We start from the raw sequence: 25,425 nt of genomic DNA, 5'->3' as shown, positions 1-25,425 counted from the left end.
CTGTACTGAGTGTTGTCCAGATGTGCTTTATGTCATCTCTGCACATATCCCCCTAAGGCCCTCTCAATTAGCTGAGCCCAAAGTTTTGCCAGTTAAAACAAAATCTTTATTTTATTCTTTGGAAATTCTGCACTTGGAAAATACCAGAAGTAATATCTGGTATGAAAGAAAATGAGGTCTATTCTCATTTTCAGCCTTAGAATGCATAATTTCTATAAAGTTTCACAGAAAAAAAAAAAAGATACTAGAGTGGTAATGGTACTCACTTTTATAAAACAGTATTGCATGAGCGCTGTAAGTCTCAGTGATACCTGCCATTATTCTGATCTTTGCAAAAATCAGTACAAGCAAATATCTGAATGGATTTTGACTTTGTAAATACTGAGACTTTCAACACTGGTCATCTGTCTCTGCCCTGCTCTTAAATCACTACCCCACCCTTTTCTCCATCCCCATATCTTTCCCAGTCAATTGAGATAATTGAAAAACTGGGAATTGTTTTTCATTGAGCCCTTAGACTAAATAATGCTTTGGTAACCAAACTCTAAGCATATAAGCATTGCAACTCTTTGCAATTCTGCACTGTTCACCTGCTTGCTGAACTGGTTTGGCTGACACTTAGACCAAGAGGTCATCTGTCTTTATATTGCTAATTATCATACCTGCATAGTTTCACTTGGATTTTTAATGTAATGAAAAATTTGTAATTTAAAACCTCTCCGTATTCATTTAGTAGATCATTATTAATTAATGGAAGATTATGAAAGCAAATGGATTTAAGTAAAGGCCGTTATAGGTTCCTTCACCACATTTTAGTTGTTTTAATTTCATTCCTTCTCAGAAGAAAAATGAAATATTCCCTTTACAGAATTTACAAATTTTACAAAACCAGTAATTCATTTGAAATTTTCAGAAGGGGTTTCTAATACTAAGTAAGTCTCTAAAACATTGTTCACTAAATTCTAGTGAACTAGAATAACAAGTGTTATTCTACTGCCTATCAGAGGAAAAGTGCTGTTTGGGATACAATATATTTAGAGTTGGAAATTTTCTTAATTCTATTTATTACCTTTCTTGGGTTTTTTTGGGGCAATATCTGCATCAAGGGAGTGAGGTTTTAGTCAAAGTAGCTCCTTATTAGTAAAACAGCCACAACCACGAGTATCAAAACTTCATGACCCACCTTCCATGGGAAAGGCCAAGAGAAATGGGGGAAAACTCCAGGTGATACGAATACGTTTGTTTGGGCATAAGAGCGAAAGCGTTTGGGCCATGCAGGGCTGGATTGTCCAACACCACAGTGACCTCAAGCCTTTCATCCATAGGATTAGTGATGGGAATATTAACTCCAACAGAATCCTAGAAAGAACAAAAAAAAAAAAAAAAAAAAAAAAAAAAAAAAAAAAAAAAAAAAAAAAAAAAAAAAAAAAAAAAAAAAAAAAAAAAAAACAAAAAAAAAAAACAACCAACAAAACACCCAAAATTAATTATGAGCCATTACATGTAAAAGGTATTTCAAAAACAGGTGTAAGATGCTTAATCATCATTTACAAATCCAGGCGGTGCCTTTGTCTGATGTGGGAATTAACCCAAAAAAAGACAAGTTGCAGAAGGAAGCATTTCAGATAACCTTCAAATTGTAAACTCTTTAATTCCATAAATAAAGAAGAGTTTAAGTCTTCTTGGCTAGTCTCTGTTCTAACAGGGTACTTCACTTTCCAGGACATGGCCAAGGCTTGCCAAAATACACCTTTCAGACTCATCTGCTGTAATCCCAACCAGGTAAAAACTCCAAGCTGTCTCCCAACAGCCAAACACAGACAATTGAAAATGTCCACTTTGCAAGCTGGCAAAAGATCCAGGCTGAGATCTGCAGGATCTGTTCCTCTTAATTTATATGCTACATCATAACACTTTCCATGAAAATAACGCCACTGCAGTAAATATTTCCTCTCTCGGTCTGTTAGGCCCTTTCCCCCACTGATGATCTTCAAATCTTTGTTTAAAGTGTATGAACACTTCAGGGAAGGGTCATCTTTCCGACCATCTGGAAAACATGGATTCTATTAAAGATTCATATAAAATTCCAAGTACTACAATAAAAGGGAGCCACTTTACATGTGGAACACCTTTAATATGAGCAGGAATTGGGCAGAAGCAGCTCACTCTGCACAGCTCCCAAATTTCAGGAGGGTTCCAGTGGCCTCCTTCTTCTCTCTAAGGTTAAACATAGTGTAAATTTATACACAAAATACAAAAAGAAATATATGTATTTATTTCTCTGTACCTATATTTCTGTCTATTCTTTTTTTTTTGATCTCTTTCCTTTGCTCCAACCAAGCAGTTGATTTCAAAATTCATGGGTTTGGGTTTATTTTAATGTATAGTGATTTGTTTCTACAGCACAATTTTTCCATGTACTTTTTTGTAAAAAGTAAATTATTCAAATTGTAATGTGAGGAGGAGAAGATAAAATATCTATTAAAATAATAATACAGTAAAAAAATTAATATGAAATACTTTTATGACCCCACACAGAGCTGCCCTACACTGCTTTAAGCCTGCCTATGATTTGGTAAATTTCTGTATATTTACATTTATAGACAATGACTACTGGAACATACATAAAATACATTTCATGTTCTACAGATGGCAAGATTATACCAACAATTTAAATCATTTAAGTGCCTTGCATCAGTAAAATTGGATTTAAATTTGCCATAAAATACTTTAAAGCTCAGATTAATAGTTTTACTGGTGTAAACAAGTTTCTAAATCTATCTCCCATTTTATTGCTAAAACTTCATAACAATTTTATAGTAAAACATCTACATGCTGTGTTGAAGAAATACTTTTACAGTAAAAAGGAAATATTGGACAGCTGATTTAGGAAAAAAGCAGTAACTATCAAAGAAATCTTTGTAATCTTGTATACAAAAGAAATTTTATATTGCCAGTAAAATTTAAAACAGTGTTCTCTTGCCAGTACAAAGAAATGCCTAAGATTATGTATTTCCCTGGAATTTCAGTGAAATTGCCATATACATTTCAAATATCTGCTATTTCATGGATGGCAATAAGAGTAGATTTATATTTATCAGTAGAACTTACACATATATATTTTACATTTCTCAGCCTTAACGGATTTTTATGGAGGTATAGTACTAGAATAAATTAAAAAACACCCATGCAATTGCTAAGAGTATTATTTTTCTTGAAAATACCATTTTATCAGAAAGAATGGCAAAAGGGTAACATCATAGGCAAGTTCCAAACACATTTATATTCATTAACTTAGTTCAACATTTCAGTGCTGTAGTTTTTATAAACATTTGACAAAGGAAAAATGTGGAAGTTATAAAAAGAAGATAATTAATTTCTTTTCTCAAACTGTTTCTTGCATCAAGATTTCCAGTGCCCAAGATAGAGGCATTTTTGTGCAACATGTCATATTATTATTTCTTTAGAACTCTCAGTGCCCCACTTCTTGTCTAGTGCAGGTAATTTGAAATAATCTCACATGAGGTAAAATAAAAAGAAATGTAAATGTGAGATAACATTCATTCTCTGTGGAACTCGAAAAAACAATGGACTGCTTACACTTCATCCTACACTAATAGCCTAAGTCTATGCACAGGTGTCATAGGTGTAATACTCTGTAAATCAGACATTGTTTCAAAAGATGCTCACCATCATCAACTGATCACTTGTGATATTATACCTGTTTGCTGAAATATTTTCCTGACATATTTTATAACAAAGATTTTCCCATCATCCCTTTCTCTATAACCTTCCTTGAGCAATTGCACCTTAATTACTGAAGTCTATAACATGCAATTTTACATTTTGTTAGTGTACACCACACCAAACTATCAACTAATCTCTTCTAAGTTCAACAAGGTAATTTACAGGAAGATGAGCACATTCTACAATGACTGTGCATAACAATTCTCTGTGTTCCAACTTCAGTAATAATCCTATTCTAACCATCAGCAGGTGTCAATAAAAGCACTACCTGGCCAAAGTGTCTAAGAGACAAACTACAGCTCTTACGCTTTACAAGAGTTGTTTTCAATTAAAACACACATTCATTAAGGTGATGAAATTAATTTCACATTGTTTGTAGCTTTTTTAATCCATAGACCTGGAGGTGAAAGCACCTGTATTTGCTCCTGAGTTTGCCAGGTTATTCTATAGAACCATATTTTCATTTCAAGTCAGGTTGAGCATCAAGAAAGTTATTTTTTTAGGCCTGGTGAGATAATGAAACAGAAATTTTTCCCTTTGTAGGTCCTTGACCAAATCACTGCTCTTCTAACAGTAACAAGTGCCTTCTTTCTTTGTGCCTTACCTGATGACAAGCAGGAATGTTGCTGCCTCAAAGTCTGAACTTGGTATGGTGGCAATATTACTGAAAAAAATAGATCTTGGCCTTCTCTCTCTCAAAATGATCAGACCTTTTAACCATCAGTGTGTCTATATGTCAAGCAGCAGGAGTTAAGATAGAGCCTTCTGATTCATTCTCGTTATTACTCATTTTTGTTTCTTGGAACAAAAGAGGTTCAAGAGAGGTGAACAGCCGAGTTGATGACAGAGTTCCAGGGCCATGCTGAACACACTCAGTCCGGTTTGGTCAAATCACTTTTAGAAATCAGTATTGGCTCTTGAACTGATTGATGCAAAGTGCCTCCAAGACACACCTCACCTCACCACTTCTCTCCACACACACTTCTAATCCAAGCACACACATCCACACTCAACTGGGCCTCTCCCACACTGAACATTCAGACACACGGAAGTCCCAACCTCAAGTTTCTTGAGGGGGTGAGTCCTTTAGGCTTCCTCATCCCTCCTAAGTCAATGGAGGAGATCTTTGTGAAGTGGACCACCTCTCTCACTGTACAAGACTTCTTTGTTTTTCTTACCTGCTATATTAAATAAGTTAATTACTCTGATAGCCCTCTTCTTTGCAGGCAGGCTGATGAGGACAGAGAACCACAGCAATGCCATTATTTCAATACTGTATTTACCCATTTGACTTGGCATATTTTGTCTTACAAAAATATCAGCTTTCAAAAAGGCACCAACTGTTCATCAACAGTGAAGTCTATGAGAATAGCAAATTGAACTGCTTGAAATCTAGGACTAAATACCTTAAGCAAATTATATATCTCTAAAACTTGCTTAGTAAGGAATCCGTTCTTATTATTATTGCAGTACAGGAAACTAACTAGAAGGAAAAAATGTGCACAGGATATTTAATATCAGAGGCTAATAGGGCAATGAGTTTCAGGCTTAAATTTACATATAAATTTACATAGAAAAATCAGACCAAATTGAATTTCTTTTAGCTGAAATGTGCATTAGTGCCTAAGTAATGCCCTAAAACAGAATACCGAGATGATTATTTCATAAGTTATTACAATAATTCTAAGCCCACTGACTAAAAATTACTGCACTGTTAACCTCTTAATGGGGACCAGACATTGCAGCACGCAAACAAACTGGGAAAACAATGTTTGCAAGAGATGATTGCAAAAAATCATTTTTCTGAAATGGAAGCAAAGGAGGGGACTGAAAAAGCATTATATTCTGTGACTGAAGCAATCTTTGGTGTCCTCAGCTCCACTAAAGGAAAACATGTACATTGAAAAACCCACACAAAACTGATATGTTGATAATTTGTAACATATATAGGAAAAGTTAATGAACTAAATAATATGCACATATATGGGCTTCCATGTAAATATAGACAGAAGAAGTTGTATCAAAGATGAGCTGAATTCTAAGATAAATGTTATATTAAGGTAACTATTAAAAATATACCTAACAAGGGGATACAGATTGACTCAAAGTAAAATTAATATCCCAAATTCCCACAACTGAGAAAGTAAGAACTATGATTATATCTTAATGAATATTTCTTTGAATTTGAAATCAAGAACATCTCTGAATCCACAGAGGCTGAAACTCAGTAACTGTTCACCCTCCTGAGACCACAGACAGATTTCTTTTTCAGATCCAGCAGTGTTAGAAGAAGAAATTGTCAATTACAAGTATTTTTTGTCAACCTACATACAGAAGGTTGGAATTTTCAGTGATCAGCTCAGTTGCCTATACCACCACACAGAGTAACCTGACTTATCAAAGCTGAATTGGCTTAGAGACCTACTAAAAAAATATAAAAGTGAGTTAATCTTGTCTGTTATGAGAATCAGTTGGGAAGATCATAGAAGAGACCTTGAAGATCATCTAATTCCAAAACCCTGCCATGGGCATGGTTATCTTCCACTTCACCAGGTTGCTCAGAGCTCCATCCAACCTGGCCTTGAAAACTTCCAGACACAGAACATCCACAGCTCCTCTGTATCAACACATCACCACACTCACAGCAAAGAACTTCCTCCCAATATCTAATTTAAATCTACTCTCTTTCAGTCTGAAGCCATTCTGCCCTGTCCTGTTGCTCCAGGTTCTTGTAGACTGTCTCTCTCCATCTTTCCTGTGGGCTTCCTTCATGCACTAGAAGGCCACAATTAGGTTACCCTAAAGCCTTTTCTTCTAGGCGGACCAATCCCAGTTCTCTCAGCCTTTCCTCAGAGGCAAGGTGCTCCATCCTTCTAATTATCTCAGTGGCCTCCTTTGGACTCACTCCAACAGGTCAATGTCCTTTCCTGTTTTGGGGACCCCAGAGCTGGATGCAGCACTCCAGATGGGGTCTCATCAGAGCAGAGTAAAGGGGCAGAATCACCTCCCTCAACCTGCAGCCCACACTGCTTTGGATGCAGCCCAGGACACGCTTGGCTTTCTGGGCTGCAGAAAGCTGGGCTGCTTCTGATATCTGCCACTGAATTAATGTAACAAAAGACCAAATTAATCTTCAGAGGATTTTACAGGAAAATCATTTACATCTAGTTTGTCATCAACATTTTTGGAAGGCATGACTCAGCAAGTGACAGATTTCAGTACAGTTCCTATTCATCATTCTTACGGGTCACTTTGCTGGGCAGATAAATGCACATAATATATGAGGTGCCAATGATGGAAAACAAAGTTTGAATCAAATCAATAGACATATTTACAGTCCTTGGGCAAGAGGACTGTTTGGGATAATGTAGATTCAGGCTGCATCTTTCAAACAGAGATGTTTGTGTTTTTTTCAGAATGTCTTATCTCCTTCAGAGACTACCGTATCCACCACACCAGAACAAAATACTTAAGGCTAGTGTCACTCAATAAAAGCACTAGAAAGTGCAACATTCCTAAGTTAGAAATGTATAGTTCTTAGGCAATGAATTCAAGAGATGTTATCAGTTAACACTGAATTTTCAGAGTCAGTTAAGTCTTGTGAAACTGTAATATGCAAATTCTTCTTCAAGCATGTCATCACATGGAGATACTTGCCTGAAATTAGCCCCAAAAGAGCAACAATCACCATTTGTAACCATTCCCATCTTTCAGGGAATTTATACTTTCACTTTATACTTTCACTTGCCAAATGGCTTCTGATATGTCAGGTAGAAAGTTAGGAAAACCTCTCTTTTTCAATCCCTTCTCTCTGATCTAGATTAAATTTTACCCTCAGAAAGCTTTGTGAACGTCACTGAAGTATTTAAGTAAATCTGTGTCACTCCCTTATTTACCAAAGAAGTGCACTATTGTCCCTGGACTTTGAGTGTACACAGCACTGCAAGATTTAGTTCTTGAACTAATTATATTGGCCCATATAATGCTACAACAGTTAGCTGCAATTAGTTTCTGCTGGTCTCACTGATTAGTTTTCAAGTGCTACATAAAATTACAGTAGTGTAATAAATTCCTAAATCCAACAGACTAGAGCATACTTTGGAAGTCTTGGTGAGTACTGATGATTTGTGCATTTTCATAACGAAGTAAACCTACTAGATTAATACTGGATTAATACTTAGATTAACTGTCCTGGATTGAAAATTTCATGTGGTGAGGTTAGGAAGCTCCATCTTATTTGAAACTACAAACATGACAAATCCTATGTTAGTGAAATGCTGAGTATCAGCTCAGTCAGAACTGACCAGGAACAGGCAGTGACCAGCCCCGCTCATATATGAGTGCTGCTAAATGTGGAAGCAAATATTCTACTGTGTGCCTCTACTCTCAGCTCATACTGGCATGAGCCAACTAAAAGTACTTTACTTTTTAAAACTAGTAACCTACTCCAAAAATACTTCATTTTTTGAATTTTTATGACCATACTAATGAGGTAATTTACATCTTAGCTACACCACCTACCATCAAGTTACTCAATCAGCAGAGGTAAAATGCTAATTAATTTGACTGTCTTAGATCCTGCACCTACTGCAGCTCTTCTCATTCTGGCGGCCTAAAAGTAGATTTTTAAGGAAGCTTTTCTTCACAATTTAAAAGACCTATACCATAATTATCAGTGCTGTAAAGTATATAGAGGTAGAGAAAATTCTAGAACAAAACTGAAATTGTCAGGGTTTCTACTGAAAGTAACTTTTTTCTCCTGAATTTTCTAAGAGTAGAAAATTACAAATAAGTTCATATTGACAGGTAAAATGCCTCCATACAAAACCTTTCTCTCTCAAATTCTAGCATTTGTTTCTTAAAATCCAACTTTTACTTTTGGTATATCTCTGCAGTCTCAGGAGCCAGAGAGTATTGAAATGTGAAGAGAACTTCTTAAATTTTCATAGCTCTTCTGAAAACAGAAATATATATAAATCTAAAGCAACAATCTCTATAAGAGTTATCTAGTTCTATGCTTTACTATGATCTATAAGATCAGATAAAATTTGAAAACAGTCTTATTATTAGTTGCTCCAAGAAAAATTAACTTTTAAGTCCTTGAAGTTTGCTCACAGATTAGTCTCACATAAAACAATAAATGCTGCATTATGAATTTTGACTTCTATATGTGACACGGTAGAGGTATCTTCATCTGTCCCACACATTACTGTAGTATTTACTCTACAAAAGTAACACAAGATCACTAAATCACAAGCAATGTTTATTAATAATATTAATATAAAAATACAGATTTTTTTTCTTGACTGGTATCTGTTCCTAGAATCTCTGAAAGAGCAAAAATTAAAGCAGTCTGAAGCAAGGCCCAAACTTGCACTTCTCTGGTCTCTGCAGTGTGACTAATTCTGCTGTTAACCAGAAAGCAGCTTCTCCCTCTGCATGGGGAAGACGTTGAAGAAAGTGTTTATTGGAGAATCATGGATTTATGAGTAAGAGTATAAAGCTCTTAAAATACTGATCTCTCCATATTACTGTGTGCTCAGCTCTGAGTACCTGGCAGATCACCTTGTGAGGGAAAGGACTGCTATTACAATTACCTGGAAAAAAAAATTTTTTTTTTTTTTTGCATATCCAGGTATCCGGACATGAGCTATTATGTCATCCTCTAACTGCCAAGCAGTAAAAGGTATCCCCCTAGGATTTCAATTTAAAAAATATCAATTTCTGAATTGTTATATTCACCCGACAGTCACACTCTGCTATGTGGGGATCCCACACAGTAGACTGCTGCATTCATTTTTCTAGACTGTCAAAAACTGAGAAGGTTTGAAGGTTGGAAACAGTCACGGAAACACCCTGTCTATTCTTAGAGCTGCATGTAAACATCAACACTGTGCCAGTGACCTTTTAAAACCACCACCACAGAGCTCAGAACACGTGCAATAGTTGCACTGGTCTGGGAGCCATTAAAAACAGCAACAGCAGCACAAGCTCCAACCTGGCTAAAGTCACCTCATGGAAGTGCAAGTGGGCAACATATGCTTCAGAGATACATTACCAACTTCTGGGTACTCACGTGGTACTCACAGACTTGAGAGTGAGAGAAAAAAAGGAAGATTTGGCAGAGAACAGACAAAACTATTGTCTCTGCACTTATGTGGAAACCAAACTCAATCCCTTCCAGGCATTTGGTTTTATTAAAGCAGAAACTAATAATTCACTGTTCAAAACAGACCTTCCCCTCTGGCTTATGTCCTGTTCTACAGATCCTGCTTGGAGCTCACATATTAGATATTTCCTCTCAAGACAGCAAATACTACTTTTCAAATATCTGGATGGATTATAAAAGTCTCTTGACTCAGTGAACCAGAGAGATACACTTAGAATTTTCTCTGTGAAAAGACAACTGGTAACGAGCAAGGGTGCTCAAAGCAATAACTGCCAGCCTTTTAGACATTTTACATAAAAACTTAAGAATCAGCTTCCTTCTTGACCTCTACATTCAACCTGAATAAATCCATTAGAATATCGGCAAGGCAAAGTAACTTACAGTAGTCCATTTTTTTAAGCAATCTGAGATAATGAACATGAAATTATTAGCCTAAATTATGCCTCTGTACTACGGTTCCCCATTAGGAAATACATAGTAAACACCAAAGTAAAATACAGTAACCATTTTTTTAACTGTAAATTGTTAAATGTTGTCAATGGTTGAAGATATTAATAATAATCATTTGGCAAAATTAAAAAAATATGGTTGTTTTCTCTGCATGTAGAACTAAAAATACCTGCAAGTGTGCGAACGACTTGTCATAAGTGGAAGTGTAATTTAATTAATGGATAATCAACATTGACTAACAACTTCTAATTTGACTTGAAAACTTCCTGCTTTCACAGCTAGTTCCTCTCAACTGTAAAAATTCTCTGTAAATTATCCTTTCTAAATCCCAGAGAAATATTTAAAAGATTACTGAGTACAAACTTATTATTACTTTCCATGTGAAATGAGTAGTGTTATTTTTTTAGTCCATATTTTTCTCGTATAGTTTTAGCTGGAATTTGTTCAATAGAAATATTTGCTGTCAGGAACCAATTTTATGACCTTTAGGTTACATTTATACAAATAGGTCTGGAGATTGAACCATCATAGTCTCTGTGCTCACCAAGACCTCAGCTTTTCTTTAGCCTTCTAAGATTTCTGTTCCAATAATTTTCATCTATCTTTATACTAGGAATTCAAATCCAGCAGCAAATTTATTTTTAAAAGGCTGAGGAACAGTCTTCAGAGAGTAACAAGCAGTGGTCCCTCCTTCCTACTGAGGATAACGATTAAGCAAGTGCCAGAGATATGTTTACATTGTCACAATTACATAGCCATTCCTTACTCTGATTTAAACAGAGGAGGAAAGATCTGGATTCCTTTTTCAATAGGTCAAGCCATCTAAAATAGGTAGGGTTTTAGCCTAAATTAAAAACATCAAAGAAAACTGTGTAACTTAAAACAAGTAATTCCTGATTTAATGACATTTTTCAAACTCCAAGATGGCACCTGCTTTCAAATCAAATTCTTAATCAACTATTTTTATACACTTGAAGTTCCTGATTCTCATGTTGTATGAAAATATTTGTATGTGTGAATAAACTTGTTGCTCATTGTAATGATGGCATTTAATTATCAATTGCTGTTTCAGAAGCTGTGCATACTGTCCATAGAAATCCAGCAGAAAAGAACTACCAGCTGCTTCAACCCACATCCTACAGACGCAGAACTATAAAACAGTATTTGAATTTCACGCCAGAATTTTTAAGTAGTATTCTGATTGTAGGAACACAGCAATATTATTTGGGAGAAGCAGGGATATTGCTATATTTTGTGAGAAGAGTAGCATCCCTGGCAAAATAACCTTAAGTAAAATACATGTTTTCCTATTATAAAGGTGAACAACATTTGTAGGAATGGAATGAATAATTAAGATCCTTTTTTCCTTCACGTTACACAGGGAAAGAAGAGAGTTCTCACTAATTCACTAATTACTGCAGGGAATACCAGTAGAAGTAGCACCAATTTCCTTGGCAACTCCAAAAAATGGCAGGGCAGGTTTGCAAGTTAGACTTCCCCAGAAGAATTCACACATCATCATATGTAAGATCCTCAAAACACGGTTTAATAATTTATACTTAACTATATTTTTTTTGAGAAATTCTCACTGTTGTTGTTTAGGTTCCTCTCATTATTATGTAAAAAAAAACCCCAAGAACACCACAAAAAACCCCCCCACCAACCCAACAGAGTTTATATACAACCTTGTTGTGTTTTGAGCTAAAGATCTAGGACAATTTCCTAGCACTGGTTAGAAAGACAATTATTACAGAGGTATATCCAGGGAAGAGTTCAAACATTAACTTTTCCTTTCAGTAACATTACTTTATTACCTAATCCACTAAGCTGTACAATGTGTATTCCAGATACTATCAATGAGCAAATTTTCTTTAAAAAAGGAACTTTTTTCCATGGACTTGTATTTCATGGTCGAGAAAAAAAAACCCTCTTGTTTTGATTCCTAAGCCACAGGAGGAGTGACAGCAGTCATGAACTAAGTAACACGGTAGTTTTATTATACAAGGCTACTCTCCTTCTTCACTTGACAGTTATTTTTCATAGACATGACCACTTATCGAGATGAAACATCCCCTCTAATTACTTGGTTTAGATCTAACCTCACATTTTTGTTCAGTGGCAGTTAGTGGTAGTTCAGCTGTCATTTTGTGATCTACATTAGCTCCCTGCCACTATATCATAGAACTGATTCATGCATCTGTAGGGATGAGAGGAGGAGGTTGGCAGCTGCTACATATTTATAAAAATTTTTCACTCATATTTTCACATTTCTAATAATTTAGCTTTTTTTTTTTTTCTTTTTAAATGAGCTATACAAATGTGTTCTGGCCTGAATTATTTGCCAAACTGCTATTATTTAGAGGGATTAATAATTACTACCTTCTCAAATTTGTTTTTTCTTCCACCAACCATACTGCTATGGTTCTTTTACAGCAATACTTTCTATGCTACCAATTGTCATGAAAGCATATGATAAAAATGGATCTTAGGGCGTGATTCATAACCAGGTTACTCAGTTTCTGAGGACATAATCCAAGTATGAGCCATATGTAACAATATTCAGATTACAGTTTAGTTTAGGATTTTTGAAAAATTAATGTACCACAGCTATGAAAATAGTGTGTCACTGCCTTCAACTGCCAAGTTACATAATTACAAAATATTCTTAATTATATGCTTTTTACTTTTAAAACAATACTGAAAACAATAAGGGAAACAATAACATACAATTTAGATTCTAACAGTAGTGGTATTTGTAACAAGCCTTCTACATTATATTTGTGGATTGACATAATTCAGTTACCACGAAATGCAAACTCCTGTTAGAATAAACATGATGCAGTCTTTTTTTCAAGACTTGAAGAGTTACAAAGATTTGGGTGCTATGGTCTGTCCATATTAGCATGTAGTGAGACACAAAAGGAGGAGATATGTAAAGCAAAGCAGTTGCAGTGAGGATTCAGAATCCACATCGTGCAAGTGCCCACGAACGTTGTTCTTATGAATAGTTCTATTTTACTCCCATGAACTTAAACACCCATCAAAGGTTGAAGAACATTAGATGAGCACATGGAAAATACTCTGCAGTTAAACTACACCCAAAAGAAATAGATTTCATGCAGTCCAGGACTGCTGTGCAATACAAAGGAAGGAGCAGTAAGTGAGAACAATCAGTAGAGACACCCAAAAAACACACTATTGCTGTGTAGTGACAGGTTACCACAGATGTATCAGTCCTTGTGAGTTCCCTTCAAGTAATTAAACAGAGTAAATAAAGGTGCCAGGGAAGAGGCATGACCTAGGGAAAATTAACACATCATTTATGAGATCTCTTACTGTTGTGGCTCAGTGTAAAACAACTACGGATTTAAAACACACTGATATCTCCCATTCATGGGTTCTACTTCTGAAGTCCCCAAAGCATGACTCCCAAGTACTAAAATCTGTTAAGAATTTTAAAGGAACTATTCCTTGAGCCAATATATCCTATGAGAAGGGTTGAAGGAGTATCACAGAATTGTTCAGGATGGATAGGACCTTTAAGATCATCTCATTCCAACCCACCTGCCATGGAAAGGGACATCTTCTACTACATCAGATTGCTCAAAACCCCAACCAATCTGCTCATAAACAGGAATGGGTCATCCACAGCTTATCTGGGCAACCTGTTCCAGTGCCTCAACACCCTCACATTAAAGACCTTTTTCCTTATATCTCATCTAACCCTACCCTGCTTCAGTTTAAAGTCATTACCCCTTGACTAACTACTACATGCCCTTGTCCTAAGTCCCTCTCCATTTGTCTTGTAGCTCTCTTTAAGTACTGGAAGGCTACTGGAACCCCAGCTCTCTCAGTCTGCCCTCACAGGGAAGGTGCTCCAGCTCTCTGATCATTTTTGTGGCCTCCTCTCGACTCTCAACTCATGTTCACATCCTTCATAGTTTGGGGGCCCCATAGCTGGACACAGCACTCGCAGTGGGCTTTCAACAGAGTGGAGTAGAGAATCCCCTCTCAGGACCTGCTGCCCTACCCTGCTTGTGATGCAGCCTAGGACATGTTTGGGTTTGTAGGCTGTGAGTGAACATTGCTGGGTCTAATCTGCCAACACCCCCAAGTCCTTCTCCTCAGGTCTGCTCTCAATCCATTACCTTCCCAGCCTGTATTTGTTCTTGGGATTGCCCAGACCCAGGTGCAGGACCTTGCACTTGGCCTTTTGAACTTGATGAGGTTTGCACAGGCAATCTTTGGAATTCAAAATAAATTTGAAAAGCTGTGAGCTACTGATGAGTCATCCTGTGCTATCTAGATGTTCCTAAGAGAGTAAAACTCACATAACTATTAAAATATGCTTTAGAATTGTTTAATATACATTTGAAAGTACACTTCTGAATCCTATACCACCTCCACTGTTACATGTTTTTTCCTTTGCCTTTGCAATTTATTAGACTGCCACAGGCGGGTCTAGACAAGACAAAATGAAATAAAAATATGTTAATGCCTTCATAAAAGAAAAAATGAATAAATTCCTGAGCAGACAATGATCACAAGAGGATACCTTCTCCCTTTCTCTCTGAACTACTTTTTAGCTGATCTCTTTTTATGGAGTTGATATTCTTGGTCAGGGTGAAATACAACCAGAAATTTGCATTGGTAGAAGGGGAGCCAAAGCCGACAAGTCTCCAACAACACTCTCCCTTACATCATGCATTTCAAAATAGAACTTAGAATGATTTTCTAAAATGTTAGAATAGGAAATGACACCTCAAAAATCTGAAATTTCTTTACTGGAATTAATTCCAGCACAATGCTATAGAAATCTTATGTAGTAGAGTCAGTGGCATTTTCAATGACTGGGGGGAAATGTTCCCTATAGGCCAGCAGTACTCACTGCTGGAACTGGTTCTCAGGGTGAACTAAAAGGCAAAGGACACTGACAAAAGACACATACTTAGAACGTAGATTGGTTGCTTTTATTATTACAGCTGGCAAAAAAAGAGTCTGACTCTGGGCAGTGACTGATGAAGTTGTGAGGTAAAGTTGGGGGTGTTCATTACAAGCAGCGCCAGGACTGACTGGATTATTTCAGTGTTAACGATGCTTGATTATATCCCCACTCTGAAACACAGGCTTATCATCTAAGCCCTTGTAAGGGCTCTCCTGTTTACCAAGCTTGAACAACCAAGGCGGGCAGGAATCCTTCACAGCTGGAATGCATCCTTACAGCCTATCCAGGCTTCACCAATTGATCTGTTTTCTATCAGCATACACAGGACTTAGGAATTAAACCTGCAGATGGATAATCTCCCTTTGTTTCAGTGAAGTTATTCTTATTTCTGAAATGGTGAGCAGTGGATTTCAGTGCTCAGGGCCCGAATTAGAAAAAATATCCAGATCAGCAAGAGGGTACACATGGCTTTATAACATGAATAATTTCAAATGAAAATCAGAAATCATGTACCAGCCTGTCCAGGCTGGAAAAAAAAAAGGCAAACAAACATGAAAACATCCAACCTTCCACCCTCCACCTCAAAAAACAAACAAACAAAAAAACAACACATGGGGAGAAAAATGAGAAATTAATCTACCTTAAAGAAGTTTAAGTGAACACTGAAAAGACCACCATCCACCCCCTTAATTGGAAATACAAGCATGTGGAATTACCACAACAAAAGTTAAAATCAATATTTGATTCTGCTATTTGCAAAGTAATGACACCAAGAATCCAACATAGGAAATACCTGAAGTACTAATGGTCACAGAGAAAAGCTGAGAAGTAGAAATGCTTCTCTGTCCCAAAACCTCTAAACATAACAATATAAACCACTATTAGTACTATTAAGGAGCAAATTTGAGGCAATTTTTTCTTTTTTACTATAATTTTCTTCATAGAAAAAATGAATACGCATATAAAAAGAAAATGAGACCACATTATTTTTCTTATTCAAACACTGTATTGACCTTTAAAGCATTGTATCATACCATGTAATTTGTGGCAGGCACTCTAGTCACATGGACCAAAACAATTAAATCTAATTCAATGTAGAGACAAGTGTGTTTCAAATTAGAGGCATTACTGGGTTTCTATTTAAAAAAAAAATTAGAAAACAATCTATTACCTTTTAAATTCAAAAAGCCACTTCCTTCAATTTATGGATCAAATTCTGAGCTCTTTACTTAAATGTTTATTCATCTATTTCCCAGAAACCTATACAATCAACTGAGTAAGGACTACAATAGGATTTGAATCTAAACTTCCAGTAAGATGACTTATAGCTACAGCTATAACTACCATCCAAAAGCAGTATTATTAGTATTTTAAATTAAATATTGCTAATGCCTTTCTTTCCAAAGGCCAGGAAGATAGAGAACGCCAAGGTCAAAAAGAGATCAATGTATTCATTAAATCTGACTCACTGACATAGCAGATGCACAAGGTGTCTGTCTATGGTTTTTAAATATTTATCAGCTTTTGAAGTAATTTCAAGTTCCTGAGCTTTACAAGACTCTGTCTACTGCTTTCATCAGTAACATCTTCCAGTGTCTTACTGTTCTCATTACCAGAACATTCCACACAAGATTAAATAATTCTCAGATGTAAATTTTTGGCCACTAGCACTTCATTCATGTTGGTCAGCAAAACTGAGACATCTTCACTATGTTTTCATTATTCTTTAGTGAACAATCACATTCCTTCTCCATTTTTGCTTTGGCAAACTAAGTTGATAGAGCTACTTAGCATTCATCTGACAAGGTCTGCTTTTCCAGTCCCCCATGCTTTTAGTACATTTCTTTTATTTTCTTGCAGTATTTCAATACAATTTTTAACCTTCAAGAACCAGGTCTGAACATTCGAACAGCAGCACCTATGGTGTTATTTGCTTTCTGTTCATATTAAATCATTTTTCAGCAGTCAAGGAGTGTATTGGTTCTTTTTCCTGGTGTCACAGAGTCTCCAGTGAGACATTAACTAGGATAATTCCAGTCACTTACAATAAAGACAGAAAGCTCTCCCTCTCCAAAATGAAGTGCCTGGCATGTAACCAGGAAATTCAGTAATCACATTTCCATAAATAGTATCCATGTGTACTAATTGTTCGTCAAAAATATTTATGTCATCTTCAAAATTCATCAGTAAAAAAGCTTTTTATGGCATTTTCTATAGGGATCTGAAGAAGAGGTATAGCTACTTCTCTACCCTCCTCATTTTCCTGGAAAGAAATTACTTGAATTATTCCCATTCAGGTCAAGAATTCAGTTCTCTGAACACTGCAGAAGTATTTTGAACCTTACTGTGATTTTTGCAAGTTTTCACACTGGATTAGATTAAAATTTATAGGAAGAGTTAAAATGCACCTTGAGAATTTACTATACAATAGGAGTCAATAATATACTTCAAATCAAGCTTTCCTTTTTACCACTTTAACAGAGTTTTCAGCTCAGAAAATGATACAAGACAATCCTGATCCTGTAGAACAAAACCCTACACTATTCTTTTCAAGGTCTCAAATCAGACTTTTAGTCTTGCTTTTATGTTTCTTACTGGCACCAGACACCTCCCAGCATGCTCACCCAACACCAAGACTTCAAAAATATCATTATTTGTTTCCCAACCCTGCACAAGTTCACATTCAGGATACTACACTTGAAGGAAAGAAGAGCAAACTAGAAGTGACACATGAACATGATACTTAAATATTTTGAGAAATGACTACTGGTTTGGGTTCCCCCCCCCCCCCTTATAAACACATGTAAAGTCAACTTGGGAGACTCTTCTCCCTTCCCAGCATTTGTGACTGGAAGAGGTGTTCCCCTAGCACTTGGATCACACATTTTAATTTGCAAAAACGTTCCTGCAGAAAAATACTATACCAGACATTTCTATTCATAGAACGTGTTACCACCATCCATTATTAAAGGCATTTCTTAGCTGCTTAGAATTCATGCAGAAAGCAGGATGTCCAGATGATAAAGCAAATATGCACTTACAGAAAGTAAGAACAGTATCAGTTCTGAAAATAAAAACTTTACAATGTATAATTCAAAGATAAATACAATTACAAATCTGTGAAAAACAGAAACAGTATTAATTAAGCAAACATACTAAACCATTATTTTACCTTTACATACTTAAGGGACTTAAAACATACAATTTACTTAATACGATGTAATTATTCTTCTAAAATGACTAACATAATCAAATTATTTTTGAGAGCAAAAGTATGCATTCATCTATAATACAAACATGATTTAATGCATCCCAATTATTAATGAAATTTAAATGACAATAAAAATTTGGCATGCATAAGGATGGTAGGTACAAAAAGAGTCTAATTCGGTTGTGGACTTTATAGAAACTGAAGTTTTTATAGAATTCAGCCTTATTTGAAATCCAAAATTAGAAGCAGATGTCAGCAGAATAAAAGTGTAATTATTCAAGCAGGATAAAGAAGACACTTGGATTCAAGTATTCATTTTAGTTCATATCACTGAGCTTAAATGAGGTCTTAGTAAGTGTTGAGCTTTATTACTCAAAAAGTTATTGCGTGTGGTCACTTAATAAAACTGATTAATCCTCTGTGATAGTAGCCAGAACAACAATAAAAATTGCATTTTTCTTCTTACGCAGTAGAAAAAGAAAATTAAATGTTTAGAGTAACCTTACCAGAGCTCTGCATCTCACATCTATTGTTCTTTCCGGTGGTGCAGGTGTGCTGTTAATCTTTAGGGAGAACCACACTTGGCAATTAGAAGAACATTCTCCTATGTAAAAAAGAACAAAATACCTTATAAATTATCCTGTGAGGTGATCAATCCTAGCAGCCTTCAAATCAATGAGAAATTCGAACCTTTAGCAGAAATGCCAGTCACTGTTCATTCTGAGACAAAGCAAATCATGAACTGATTTAATCACTGTCAACAAACTGCACTACCTAATCCCTTCTTGTCTGGATTCAAAATAGCAACAAAATCAATATGTACACAAAGGAATGGAAATAACACTTTGGCAAATTAATTTCCTAGACTATCACATTTTTTTCTGAAGTTTGGAGTATTATTGATTTGCAACTAACATTTCATATCAGATTGACAGTACTTTCATAATTTTACATTATATCTGGCAAAATTGAATCAAAATTAGTTCCTCTCCTATAAGCTTTGGTATACCAGAGAAATTAAGACTGCAATTCCACTGTTGCTGTGGAATTGCAGTCAAGCCATCTGTGCTTTGCTAAAACGTATCTTCCAGATAGACCTTGGGTCTTGATTTGAAGATATCCACTAGCAGTTTGTTCTGGTGGCTAACTACTGGCTTTGGAAGACATTTAATATGAGCCTAATTTCTGATTTCCATTAGATTTGCTTCAATGTCCAGCCAAACTATTTTGTAATGACTTTTTTTCTGATAGATTAAAGAGATCTGGCATTAAGTATCTAGCATTTTCCTGTATTTAGAACATAGTTGTGAGTGTTAATAAAATTATCTCTTCAATCTTGTTCAGAGAGGTGAAAGAGATTGAGCCCAAAGTCTCTCATCATATGGTCTGATCTTCACAACACAAATACTTCAAGTAGTAAGTCTTTTTCAGGTATAAACAACTGTTCAGCACCTTTTAATAATGCATAGCCAAGAACTACTTGCACTGTTCCTGTTTGTCAGTATATTGTATGAGATGAAAATGGCCTTAATCCTCCTACTCACATTAGGAGAGCTACATTAGCACTCCTGTTTTACCACAGCATTAGTCCTGGGAGCTCCTACTGGTTTCCTTTCTGTCGTGGTTTTGCTCTGGGTCCATTTTGTCTTCCACCCCCCACACAATTACTACTAGTTGAGAGAAGGTATTTGCAGACAAAAGAGAGACAGGACTTGGGGAAAACAGTATAAACATTTATTACTAGTAAAATAAAAACTACTAATAAATTAAAAACTAAAGAACTATATTTATAGCAATTTCTACTTAAGTTGAAGTGTTATATATTTACAGAAATACTTCTTCCCTTTTATACCAGTCCAAGGAGAAGAAGTAGTCTCATTCTGTATTTTCAGAGTTTCAGTTCTCTCCCTCTAGTAACAGATCTTTAGCAGCAGCAGCACTTTCATTGCAGTTGGAACTTCTTTTCTTCTCGCTCTGTGTTGGCTTCTGGGGCTGGGCTTACCCCCCTCCTGGGCTAAGACTGAAGGCTGGAGATTATTCAGGTCCTGAAGGGTTTTCCTTCCATAGGCTTGCAAGGGGACACTTGCTTACTATGGATCTTCTTCCACAGGGTTACAGGGGATAATGGTTTAAGAGTCCACCCCTGTTTCCCTATGGAGGTCCCTCTCCATGGGAGAACAGTCCTTGATAGACTTCTCGGCATGGGTCTAATATGAATCCATACACGCACAGATTCCAGCATCTCACATGGGCCGTCTCGCTCCAGCATGAGATTTCTCAAAGTCACAAAATCTTTAACAGCAGTATAGATCCACACACGCACGGATCTCGGTATCTCACCTGAGTCATCACTGCTCCAGCACAGGTTTCCCTCAGGGTTGCAAATCTCCACCAGGACTCTGCCTCACTTCAGTCCTTTTCATGAAGCCTTGGTTCTCTTTGGTACATCCACAGACTTCTTTATCAGTTGCATGGGAGGTCTCCTTATTCTAACAAACTTTTACAGGTGGCAGGGATTTATTTTCAGTCTTTTCCCTGCTAAGGAGAGAGAGCAGAAAGGCAGGGGGGAAACAAGCCTCCCCCCTTTCGCATTTTACTTTTCTTTGCTGCAGCTTCGGCTGCCAACTCCGACCTTGGAAGTTCCGTTATCTTTCGGCTGGAATTCTTCCACAGCAGTTTCTGTTCAAGCAGTCCATCTTTTAAACTTTTTTTTTCTTTTCACTCTCTTACTAGAGAGAAGGGAGGACTTCAGTACTGCACCTGCTCCCCCCCCTCCGGCCCAAGCCGGGGGAGGAGGGAGTCTGGCCCTGCTTCGGGCCGCTACTCCTCTCCCCTACATGGCTGCTACTCTAATTCCAACTGCGCCAACAACCTTCTCTTCCGTTTTCTTGAAGATGTAATTAGCAAAGGCGTGTCTGGACTTTTGATTGGTCTTTTTGTCCGGAAATTACCTGGACAAAACCATCATCAGCCCCAGGGATGGGCTGAGGGGGCAAAACCACGACACTTTCCTGCTGCAACCCCAGCTCTTCTCAGAGTCACTGCTTTCCTTGTTGCAGTTCCTCATTCTGCATATATGACTTTATTTCTAAATCCCATTTCCAATAAAACTATGTCTGACTGGCTTTAATTGTATTACTTCCTTAAAATTTTCACTGAATACATCCTATATTAACTTACCCATTTTGTTCAGGCTAACTTGACACGCATAAAATTTACTGGTTTTTAATATCAGCAGAATACCAGCCTTCCACTGTCTGGAATATCCTCAGTATCTCACAAGCTATAAAAAATAACATCATTGAGGTAAAGACATCTTCTGAATGTCCATTAAGGGATTCTGGCATGTACATATCCCTGAGTTTAATCAATTACAAAACATTAAAAAAATAGTATATGGAAGAGAGATGGCTTCTGCAAGAAGGGAGCATCATCTTACACCAAAACAGAACATGCTACCTGGAAGCTGAAATAAAAATACTTAAGTAAATATCAAAAGAAAATGATAGAGTGACCACAGCTTGGGACAACTGTTGTGGTTTTGCCCAGCCAGCCAGCCCTCGGGGCTGAGAATGGTTTTATCCAAGTGGATTTCTGGACAAGAAGCCAATTAAAACTCTCAGTAAAGTCTTTGCTAATGACATATCTAAGAAAACGGAAGAGAAAGTTAGTTGTGCAGTTAAAAATTAGGCAGCCATGTAAGAGAGGTGGCGGTGGGCCCCAAGGTGGGCCAAGGCCCCTTCCTCCCCAGGCTTAGGCCAGGGGCAGGTGTAGCACTGAAGCCCCCCCTTTTGTCTTGTAAGAGAGTGAAAAAAAAAAAAAAACTTTAGAGAAGAGTCTGGACGAGAAAAACTGCAGAAGGAATTCCAACAAAGAAATAACAGAGTGTCCAAGGTCAAAGCTGGCAGCTGCAGGAGAGAGAAGGAAAGTTTGAAAGAGGGAGGGTTGTTTCTCCCCCTTTTCGCTTTCTCCCTTCAGCAGGGAAAAGACTAAAAAATAATCCCTGCTACCTGTAGGAGTTTGCTGGGGTGAGGAGACCCCCCCTGTTGCTCATGGAAAAGCCTACACTGGAATAAATTAATGCTTGAGGAAGCCGAGACTTCCTGAAAAGGACTGAGATAAGGTAGAGTCCTGCTAAAGATTTTGTGACCCTGAAGGAAACTCATGCTGGAGCGGGACGGCTCAGGTGGGATGTTGGGATCCGAGTGTGGAATCCATACTAGACCATGCCGGAGAAGTTTATCAAAAACTGTTCTCCCGTGGGATGGGACCTCCACAGGGAAACAGGGGTGGACTTATAAGCCATTATCCCCTGTAATCCCATGGAAGAAGATCCATAGTAAGTGTCCCCTTGCAAAACTATGGAAGAAAAAACCTTTAGAATCTGGGTAACCCCCAGCCTCTGGTCTTATCCCAGGAGGGGAGTAGGCCCAGCCTTGGAGGCTGACACAGAAAGAGAGAGAAATGAAGAAGTTCCAGCTGCAACGAGTGTGCTGCAGAGTCACTGAGGAAACCTGGAGCTCCAAAAATGGAGAATGAGACTACTTCTCCTCCTTGGACTAATATAAAGGGGGGAGAAGTAATTCTATAAATACATAGTACTTCTACTTGAGTAGAATTGTTGTCGTAAATATAATTCTTTAATAATTTTATTTTGCTAATAATAAATATTCATACTATTTTCCCCAAATCAGGTCTTTTTTGTCTGCATAAAACTTCTCTCAACTAGTAGCTGTGTGGAAAGTGTGAAAACAAACTGACCCAGAGCAAAACCACAACAACAACACATCCTTCAAGAATGCAGTCAAACTGTAGGAAAAGCTCCAAAATTCAGGCATGAAACAAAAGAAAACGTCAACAGTAAAGTTCCATTTACCCAGGGTATGTGATTAAACTGGAGGACAAAGGAATTTATTAAAGTATAGCAACACATTCTCGAATCAACATTCTGTACAGTTAGGGAAAGTACAAAAGAGCATAAACTGCTATTTGAACAGAAAATTGAAAAGGCTGCCACCCTGTCTACAAACCTTCAAGAACACACAAAAACCCAAAGCAAAATAACAACAAAAAAAACAAACAAGAAAAACAAAACAGGACAAAAAGAAACAAAACACACACAAAAAAAATGCTCCCCACCAAAACCACAAAACAATCCCATCCTCTTGAGTGATAACTAGCTAAAGATTTAAAAAAGTAGAAGCACAATCTTTTCAAACACATCTGAAGTTGGTAACCTGTCAAACTCAGAAAGGCTAAGAGATGAATGATCAGGGTGGAAAAGGAATGCTCAAGTAAGATAAGGCTGCGGCAGAAAATCAAAATCAATTCTCTGCAGTAGAGTTTGTTACAGTGGAGTTCAGAGACTTCCTAAAGCCACTCTGAAGCTTGTTTTGAAGGGTCAAGGGGAGTCTCCCAAATTAAGGTTTCAGCAGAAAAGGTTTTGGAGCAATCTGATAAAGAGGAAAGTAACAAATCACATTGGCAGGAGATGTCTGCCCAACAGTTCTGGTCTAGTGGATGGTGCCTCTGTCCATGGCAGAGGCATTGGAACAAGATGATCTCTAAGGTCCCTTTCAACCCAAACCACCCCATGACCCTAAAAGTCTGTGAATTCATAAGAATCCCATATATTAAAGTGTGGTGGTACAAACCAGAATGTGACTCCTTGTGTAAGTCAACTTCAGACATACAAAGAAATTAAAGGTAGAGAATGTGCTGCCAATTTTCAGACAGGTCTCTGGCAGAAACTGAGAACTTAGAGATGTGAGTTTGTTTATACAGGCCAAAGAAAATCATTAAGCATCACAATAAGGGAGAGAAGCCACGACACACAAAACTATTTGAATTCTTTGTCAAAGTCAGCAGCTGTGATAAGGGAGATGTGGTTCACATAGTACCCTGATTATCCAAAAATCTATTTCTAAGATCCCTCTCTGACGGCTTCTAAGGAAACCAAGCTGCAGAGGGGAACATTAGAAGATGGGATTAAATACAGAAAGCCAAGAAGAGGAAGAAATTGCTAGTTCTCACCATGAAGAGAGAGAAAGAATGGAATGTAATGAAAAGGCTTGGTTTAGGTATGAAAAGTCAAACACTCTTTCTCCTCCCTAGGACAGACATTTTAATTATCATATTCTGTCTCTAAATACCTGCCCAACTGGAAGTGTATCTCCAGTGTTCCAGGAAGTACTTTCACTTTTTCCCTAATGCACAACCACATGTTTTGTGGAATTGCATCATTACTTGTCATTACAATATTGCCTTCCAGCAATTAATACACCTATACTGCAACTAAGATATTTTCCATATAGACTTGGAGCCTGCTTTGTTCTCTCTGACCACAGATTTCTCCTCTGTACTCATAACTTTCCTGAATCACATTTCTGTACTTCATAATTACAGTAATATAAAATTTATAATCTTGCCTTTTCTCTTCTTCCTTTGATATATAAATTCATTTATTCTGTTCAATTTACTTAAAAATACTTGAACTTCTGACATCTCTCAAAACCAAAGTTTTCAGGCCAACTTGTGTTCTTTTTAGTTTTTACTTCAATTATGAAACCTTTTTTTTTATGTTAGAATCCCTTAATTTCCTTTTTTGTACTTTATATGCATTAAAATGTTTAGATTCTTCCCTCTTCTGGAGACCATAAATAAACTACAGTGCTCACAGTGCTTACTTTTCTGTAAAACACATATCATGTTTGGGAGGGAACACCTTGTACTCATTTTTTCAATGATATTACATATATTACATTTTAGGTCACAATATTATTGGCATAACACCTTCAATGGGCATTTACCTAAAAATGTAAAATACTTTAATGGAAACACTTTCCATAACACATGGTACAAACCTGGCAATTATCTGCTGATGGAGCATCTTTTTTATTTTTC

At 36.9% G+C, this 25,425-nt stretch overlaps 1 protein-coding gene across 1 annotated transcript in view; it reads right to left on the bottom strand.

The window, feature by feature from the left end:
* Positions 1-25,425, bottom strand: part of CFAP47 (cilia and flagella associated protein 47) — a 281,400-nt gene that overhangs the window by 94,358 nt on the left and 161,617 nt on the right. The window contains exons 52-53 of the mRNA XM_027894062.1: positions 19,029-19,126; positions 1,184-1,359 (exon numbers count right to left, since the gene is read on the bottom strand). Of these exons, the coding sequence (XP_027749863.1) occupies positions 1,184-1,359; positions 19,029-19,126 (274 nt within the window). The remainder of the gene's footprint in view (positions 1-1,183; positions 1,360-19,028; positions 19,127-25,425) is intronic.

This window comes from Empidonax traillii, unplaced genomic scaffold (assembly GCF_003031625.1).
Source record: "Empidonax traillii isolate 1590-97213 ecotype Southwest subspecies unplaced genomic scaffold, ASM303162v1 scaffold1:size7828297, whole genome shotgun sequence".
In the NCBI taxonomy this organism is placed as follows: domain Eukaryota; kingdom Metazoa; phylum Chordata; class Aves; order Passeriformes; family Tyrannidae; genus Empidonax; species Empidonax traillii.
This window is presented reverse-complemented; position numbering and strand designations above follow the sequence as displayed.